We start from the raw sequence: 7,981 nt of genomic DNA on the forward strand, positions 1-7,981 counted from the left end.
TAATTTTTTTTATTTTTATAAAATTGGTATCGGAAAAATATCGTCCAGCAACCGGTATCGGAGTCAAGGTATCGGTATCGAACATTTTTTAACGATACCCAGCCCTACTTTTAAGTTTAAGTATTTTCGTTTTTGGTCAAACTGCCTTTTGAATGGGACTGCTTGGGGCACTTCTATGATAGCATCAAAAATCGCTATTTTTAAAACACTAAGAAGGCTCGACACAACATGACAGGCTCGACTGTGTCCGCCGGCATTTTGACAGTCAAAAATAGTCGATCTCCGAATGCAACGTAACAGGGAGGAGAGTAAAGATGGAAAGCTCCTAAAGCTTAGTTCCATATAAATTCACGGATAATTTGTTGTTTTGTCGTTAGTGAAAATCAATATTGACCTTGTATTTGAAAAAGGATCCTCATATAAGAAGCAATACTAAAATTCAGAGTCAGTTCATTCACATTCGGAGATCAAATATTTTTGACTGTCAAAATGCAGAATCTTTCTTTTTAGTAAACTCTGTGTACACAAACAATGTTCTCAATGCTTGAGTTCATGTGTAGAGCCCCGGTGATACTTCGAGCAAAGTTTCATGTTGTGTCGAGCCTTCTTAGTGTTTTAAAAATAACGATTTTTGATGCTATCATAAAAGTGCCCCAAGCACTCCCATTCAAAAGGCAACTTTCCGAAAACGAAAATACGGTCAAACTTAAAAGTGGAGTTTCCATTCTAATTATGCTTTTAAACGAAAGTTTGCCTCGGGTAGATTAACAAAAAGACCCTAGGTTGCATTTTGGCGAGAGTTACCCTTGAAGTCAGAAGACAGGAATCCCACCAAAGTGAAGTCAGGAATCGCACCTGTGCAGCCATCTAAGAACAGCTGCACTGGAGCAGTGTTTCAGCTCGAAGCAGCACCAGGATCTGCCTTGCAGTAGTTTGAAAAGGACAAAGCTTTCTTATAAGAGACAGGAAGCGCTCAGACATGCAGAAAGAGAGAAGGAAAGCAACAGAGTGAGAGTGTTTATGGGGATTAAAGCAATGGCAGATGCTCGCTTCAACTATAACTCGCTTCATAAAACCCAAGCTATATTTAACAAAGGAAATTGAACCTTTGCATACAAGTTGTGATCTGATTACCAGAGGGACTCAAAGGCATTTATACTTCTTCTTTAGGCCAGAATCAACGCAGGTGTCACCGCAAACCATGGTTGCATTGTGGGGCCAGTTCACACAGAACACGTTTTTGCTGTTAAAAAACACGAGACAAGTCAGTGGAATGAAAAACAACGCAAGGTCTAGAGACGCGTTAACTTAAACTTGAGCGGCGCATTTTTAGAGTGCCGTGAGACACTGCAAAATACACAAACGCAATGTTTAAAGACGTTCTTGCGTTGTTGTGGCGGCAATAGTCAAGAGGGCAATAGAGTTACAGTCAGTTCACAAACTGAACTAAAATGCACCATTTTGGACAGCACCAAAGTAGCCTATTTTCACAGAGAATTTAAGCATCAAGAAAGACCCTGAACAACACACATTCATTCTGTAAATAAATGTTCATAAAAATGGGTCAACCTGAAACCAACCTGTATTGATACATTTGATTGTGAGTTAGTCATAACCCAGCATATCGGAGCATATTGTTTCAAAATACTCAACCCTTGACTGCCCAGTATTTAAATCACATTTTAATGGCCAATATTCTCTTTTGATCATTACAGTTTTGGGCTTTGACTTTGATTTATGAGGAATTCATAATTTAACAGTGCTCTATTCAGACAAAAGGTTCCTGAAAGGCTGCCTCATTTCCATATATGATCAATAAGTGCTGAGCCAGTCGTAATTAATGTCTTTCAGCTTGAGTTTACAGCAGAAAGACTCAGTATAAACACTTTCACTGTGGCTCAGAACTTAGTCTACGTTTCAACATCTTGGGCATCAGATGCTTTTGTAACACACTTATAATTTCTATAGGGCTTATTAGGGCTGGGTTGACCATATCGATTGATTTGATTCCGTCTTCATTTTGATGAAGATTATTATTCTTAAATTGCAAAATCAATCTTTTAGTCACAAAACTTCACTAAACATCTCCAATCCAATCAGCTTTGTTACTTTTCATATGAAACAAAGTTTCAGCTTTCAAATTCTGTCAATTTTATCACGAAATTCAAACAATAAATGCCATTTTCGTGCTCATAATGTGACAGATCGCTGTAGCGCCTCAGTTCAAGTTAAAAAAAAAAATGTGTGTGTTGATTATATTTAAAAATAAATAGCAATAAAGCACCAAAATTGACAGTTTACAGAATTAGATTAGAGATTGTGAAATTATGTCAATACCCAGTCCTAACACTTTACTAATAGTAATATAATAGTAATAATAATAAAACTAATAGGGCCAAGAAATAAATATAGTCCATAGGTTCAGTAACCAATATGATTTCCTAAAAATCTGATTTTAATTATTTGTGTTGCCTTTTTTATTTTTGAAATTATCTGCAAAAAAAAGCCTACATTTTTTTTAAACATATACTGCCTTGATCATGGCCATAGTTACAAGAAAAATAAATACAATAGCTAGGCGACTACTTATTGTAATACAATAGCAAAATCATCCTACAGTAAGTTACATAAACATCATGGGATCTCTTTAAAACAGTGTCAGAATTTTGTTTATCTGCTTTATGATGACAGTAAGTTAGTGACCAATAACACTTCTGAAGTAATTTAGTCAATTTAGTAACTATTTTGGCAGAACATATGCTCACCATTGACGATTTTGGAAGATACAAGCTTGTTCAGAAGAAGCAAGGGAGTGAAATGAACCTCTGTTGGAGTGTGTGTGTGTGAGTGTGTGTGTGTGAGAGAGAGAGAGAGAGAGAGAGAGAGAGAGAGAGAGAGAGAGAGAGAGAGAGAGAGAGAGAGAGAGAGAGAGAGAGAGAGTGTGACACACCCCGATTCAGAGTGGGGTGGGGGGGGCAAGTGAACCCCCCTCCAGACAAACAACCGTTATCCTTCAGTGATCCACCTCCATCAACCACGAGAATAAACTTAATCCTGCAGATTATTACACACACACACCAGGCGCAAAAGCGTCGCCTGTTCTCAGAAGCACCGAGCGTTGAGCAGGCAAAAGTCGGCCAACTACACGCAGCCAGCGCAGGACACACACATGCACATCAATTCCCTCCCAAACAGTGGCATCTTCAGTCCGTTAACCGCATGTCTCCGGTCGCTGTTAATCTCATCATAGGCGTGTTGCTGCTGTAGCCTGTTAGCTAACAGCCCGCTCAGAACCACACACTGCGCATCACCACAAATTCAAAGGCGTCAAACTCACCGCTTCACGCTCCGTGCTTAACTCCTGCGCGAGGATGCTGCGACCGTTACTCCGTGCTGCAGGCGACGGTCCAGCAAACTAATATAAACAATATGAAGCTACAACAGCCGCGCGCCTGTAATGTTCCAGCAGGAGCGGCAAATGTGTGTGTGTGTGTGTCCGTTGATCCGACAGTGGGCGGGGCTACGGGCTCAGTCCGACACTGTTGCGCTGTAATTGGAGGCGAGCGTAAGGTGGGCGGGGGCTACTGGCTCAATCTGCTGCTGCTGCTGTGTTATTGGAGAACATCTGAGAAAGGGCGTGGCTTCGGGCTGCTTCTGCTGCTGCGGTGTCATTAGAGGTGAGCATCATATGTATAGCTGCTGGCAATGATTCAACGAATTCATAAATTATTGTTTTTAATACTTTTAGGAAGAAATATTTGAAAAAATTAGATGCAACAATAGTGTATTTTCTGCCCCAAGGAGTCGCTTATATTTAAAGTACTTGCCAAAGTACTCTGCAAAGTACTTGCAGACTTTTGTTGAGTTTTTTTTTAGACATTTTAGAGGTAGCAATAATTCATGAATATATGTAATAAAACTAAATAACAAAATGTAGAGTAACCTTATAACCTGAACTTAATTCAGACATTCATTCATTTTATACAATAACACCATGGATTAACACTACAGAGACTATAGTGGCATCAGGGAGTAGTAAATTACTGTTTAATCTGATTCCTTATGAACCGATTCTTTTCAGTGAATCAGAAACATTCAGCGCGACCGGTTTAATCTGATTCCAAAAAAAAATCTATATATATTTGATTATTAATTATTTTCAGTGAATTAAAAAACATAGCGACCTTCGTCTGCTTGAAGAAAGATTTTCTAGTTCTTTTGGGTGAGTCAAAATAACTGAATGAATTATTAGCTACTAAACTGGTCGCGCTGAATGTTTCTGATTCAATGAAAAGAACCGGTTCATTAGAGTCATTTGTTTGGGAATTTGATTACAATGAATACTGAATAGTGATGCTGTAAACAATGATAAATGGTGTTTTGTTCACATGTGGCGGACACACATACATGTATTACTGTTAAAAGGAGACGATGAGGGGGAAATTAAAAATTAGAAGTGACAATTTTGTATGCAGTTGAAATTCATCTTAAATGCAGTGTGCCATTTATGTTGAATAAATTCAACGGAATGAAGTGGACATTTTAAAGTATCAAATGATTAGTCTGTGTCAGAGAAGAAACTAATGTTCATTGCAATCTGTAATAGATCAGAAGTTTGCCAGAAACCCCGATATTGTCTGTGCGTATTCAATTTAGCTTGCGTATGCCTCCATCTAGTGGCCATTTTTACGTACAGCGCCTGGTAAAATAAATAAAACCTACTGATTTCCATGGATGCAATTCTAATTCAGACCAACAGAGAATAGTAATCATTTAAATAATCTCTAATTATAATTCTATGATAACTCTCACAGTCTAGATTATCTAATGGAAACACTTTAAGTAATATATTAGCTTATATCAGCATCAACCTAGATGAACAAAATCACCCTCAGACATTATCAGTTATGACAACAGCATCAAAGAATTATGTTTATTAACATTATTTATGCTGCTTTTATATCCGTGATATCAAAACAGCAAGGCAGAATAATTGTCAGTCATCACAATAACAATTGTCATCACAATAACAATAGTCCTTGTTATAACATGTTATCTCACTCCCCAAAATTCAGTTGCCTTTCTTTCTGCTGTCCGTGGAGTTCCCTAGCCCTGTTCTTCAGCTCCTCTGCTTTCTGATCATCCTTCTCCGTCCCATCGCCCAGTTTGTACATGCGGCTGGCATTGGAGCAGCCCCACACGTGTCCCAGCTCACAGGCTCGCAGGGCGTACTTTAGAGCCGATGGCATGTTTTTGTCCAGCCCTGGAGATCCCTGGATGAAAAGTGTGCTCAGGTTGAAACAACTGGGGGCGAAGCCTCCTTCACACGCCCTCTCGTAATACTGTTGGGCCACCTGTACGTCAGTGCCCCCCTCCACGCCTCTCCCATCATGGGCCAGCAGAGCTACGTTGTGACAAGCGTCCACAGACTTCTTCCCTTTGGTGTTGCATGCCTTCATAAAGCAGGAGTACGCCGACTTTAAACACTCCGTCACACCACCTGAGGTCATAAGAAGTTGTCAGTTGTTCAAATGTCAGCTGTGGAAAGCTGTTGTTATTAGAGTGTTGCAGTCGTGACGTCAAAACCCGGAAGACTTATTCTCTACTTGCTCCCTTGAGATTTTGCTATGGGTTATTTATATATATATATATATATATATATATATATATATATATATATTAAAACATTAACATTATTAATACATATTTTAATATATAATCTGTATATATAATCTTCATATATATATATATATATATATATATATATATATATATATATATATATATAGTATATATATATACAGTATATTATTTGAATTTATAACAATAATTTTATAATTTATATATTTGAATTCATTTTGAATAGATAGATACAATAGATAGATAGATAGATATTTTAGAGGATTTACATATATTTTAAAAATTTAAATAAATGTTAAAACATACTTTTCAAAAAATAACCAGATTCAAAACAGATTTGCTTTGTCTAAAATAATAAAAGAAAAATAACTGAATATCTAAAATATTTTGAATCAAATTGTAAGGATATCAAACAAGAACCCTTTAAAAGAACGAACTGAAATTCTGAAAGGAATTAACTAAGAGGAATTTCAGTTCATTCAGTAGGATCACATTAGGACTGGATCAAAATAAAGACAGAAAGTTAATTATGCAGTTAGAATTTCAAAAGATTACACTATTTTTGGCAATAAAAACAAATCAAATTTTATAAAAAACGTTTTTATTCAGTGTTTTAATATTACTAAATATTGGTTCGTGGGAGGGATTTTTCCTAAACTGTCTTTACCTTTGCCGGTGACATGGTAAGCCCCGAGCTTATAGCAGCTCTCTCCATGGCCATTCACCTCGCAGTTGTGCTTGAGAACCTGGGCTGTGGCCTCATAGTTCCTCTTCACACCCTCCAGGTAATCCGCCAGCCTCTGACACCCTGTTAAACAGAAGAGGAACAGATGAAGCTCTCTCTCACAGTTCAGCACCAGCTCGAGACGGACAGCTCCCCCGACCTTCAGGATCCTTCTCCCGGTGACACTGGTAGCTGTACTCCACTCCTAAATTATCCAGGAACTGCTTGACCTCCTGTTCGTCCTCAAAGTTAATCAACCCGGCCATGTGCTCATCGATCTCCGATCACTTACATACACCGGTGGAATGTCTCACGTCAAGCTACTTTTGACCTTGCTCACTGATTAGTTGTGCAAGAACATACAGCTACAGAATAGTGAATGACATAAAGGAATAATAAACGCGTCAGTCTAAGACACTGACATTCATTTAGTTCAATTTAGACATGCGTTATCAGACATTCACAATTGTGAAACCGTTACAGCACGATGTGCTAAAGCTACACATGCACTGAAGCCAGTCAAAGATCGCTTCCTACTTCGCTCAAAATCACCAACGGGCTTCCGTAGACCCCGCCCACTGTGCTGTCTCATCGTGGCTCAAGCATACTGTCTATGGGCTCGCCGCTCAAGTATGCTGGAATGCGTTTCCTTTTGTAATATAGTTCACAACCACATTTATATTCAGATTCGTTGTATATTCCGATTTCTATAAAGTATAACATAGCATTTGTGGATATAAAATGTACCTAAAAAAATATCTAAATTGAATTCGAATGAATATCATAACTATCACAAATGATCGTAGACCTAATTATGTTAACCACAAACTACATCTACAGAATAAGAATAGCATTAAATAAAACCTATGCTGTATTTTGCAATACTAGCTTAAATAGAAAAAAAACCCTAAATATCCTTTTAAAACTACAGAAATAGCATCGTTAACATGGGAAACCATAAAACTCCTGAAGCGAAACCATTCAGAATGTTGTTGGATGACAAAAAAATAAGCTTTTTTTCCCATTAAAGTAACGTTAAGACTGGGTAAATACTTAATCCATATTTGTAGGTATGAAGACAAAAACGTACTTATCTGTATCTATATCTCTTTTTTTGTGTGTGTGTCTTGATTTATACTGTTTGTTTTACCCCTTATAGTTATTAATGGCATTAAAGGTATTTCTGAAAAAAAATCTTTCTGGAAAAAAATGCTTATTTATTAGTTTTTCATTGTTATGAGCTTACATACGTTTTCGTTGCAAATGCTGTTATATAGGCTGTTTACTCTAGTCGTCCCTATATTGTTGTACTAATGCAAATACCATATAGACTGTAAAAAAAAGAGAGAGAGGCAAACACGCATTTAAAGTTGATAACCCGTAGGCCCCGCCCCCTCTGACGCAGATCCGTTTCCCGTGTGACGAGCTTGTTTACTTGTCAAGACGTCGCTGCCGTTTCCTCCCGATATAAAACCCCGTCAAAATGCCTGACAGCACGTAATGATCGGACTGTCCACCAGAACACACCCGTCACCTAGAGAGCAATGCAAACGAGCAACACATGCTACAGTGAATTTATAGCGGCCCGTGCACTTTTAAATACCGACAAATAGGATC

The 7,981-nt window shown here is 37.9% G+C and overlaps 2 protein-coding genes across 4 annotated transcripts in view; both read right to left on the bottom strand.

Moving 5' to 3' along the window:
- ralgps2 (Ral GEF with PH domain and SH3 binding motif 2) overlaps positions 1-3,513 on the bottom strand; it is a 141,403-nt gene extending 137,890 nt beyond the window's left edge. For 2 of the 3 annotated variants that reach the window (XM_084090290.1, XM_084090289.1), the window contains exon 1: positions 3,338-3,512. The gene's annotated coding sequence lies outside the window, so the exon portion shown is untranslated. Of the gene's footprint in view, positions 1-3,337 lie in introns of all 3 variants that reach the window. The other variant, XM_084090291.1, reaches the window with a different exon arrangement.
- Positions 3,514-4,904: 1,391 nt separating this feature from the next.
- Positions 4,905-7,150, bottom strand: coa7 (cytochrome c oxidase assembly factor 7). Its single transcript, XM_084091498.1, has 3 exons — positions 6,525-7,150; positions 6,308-6,448; positions 4,905-5,500 (listed from the first exon to the last, which is right to left on the bottom strand). Exons 1-3 carry the CDS (start codon positions 6,628-6,630, stop codon positions 5,058-5,060), a joined length of 690 nt encoding a protein of 229 aa, XP_083947624.1. The 5' UTR covers positions 6,631-7,150; the 3' UTR covers positions 4,905-5,057.
- Between the last annotated feature and the right edge of the window lie 831 nt (positions 7,151-7,981).

Source organism: Abramis brama, assembly GCF_963993115.1.
Source record: "Abramis brama genome assembly, chromosome: 18".
NCBI classification, from domain to species: Eukaryota; Metazoa; Chordata; class Actinopteri; order Cypriniformes; family Leuciscidae; genus Abramis; species Abramis brama.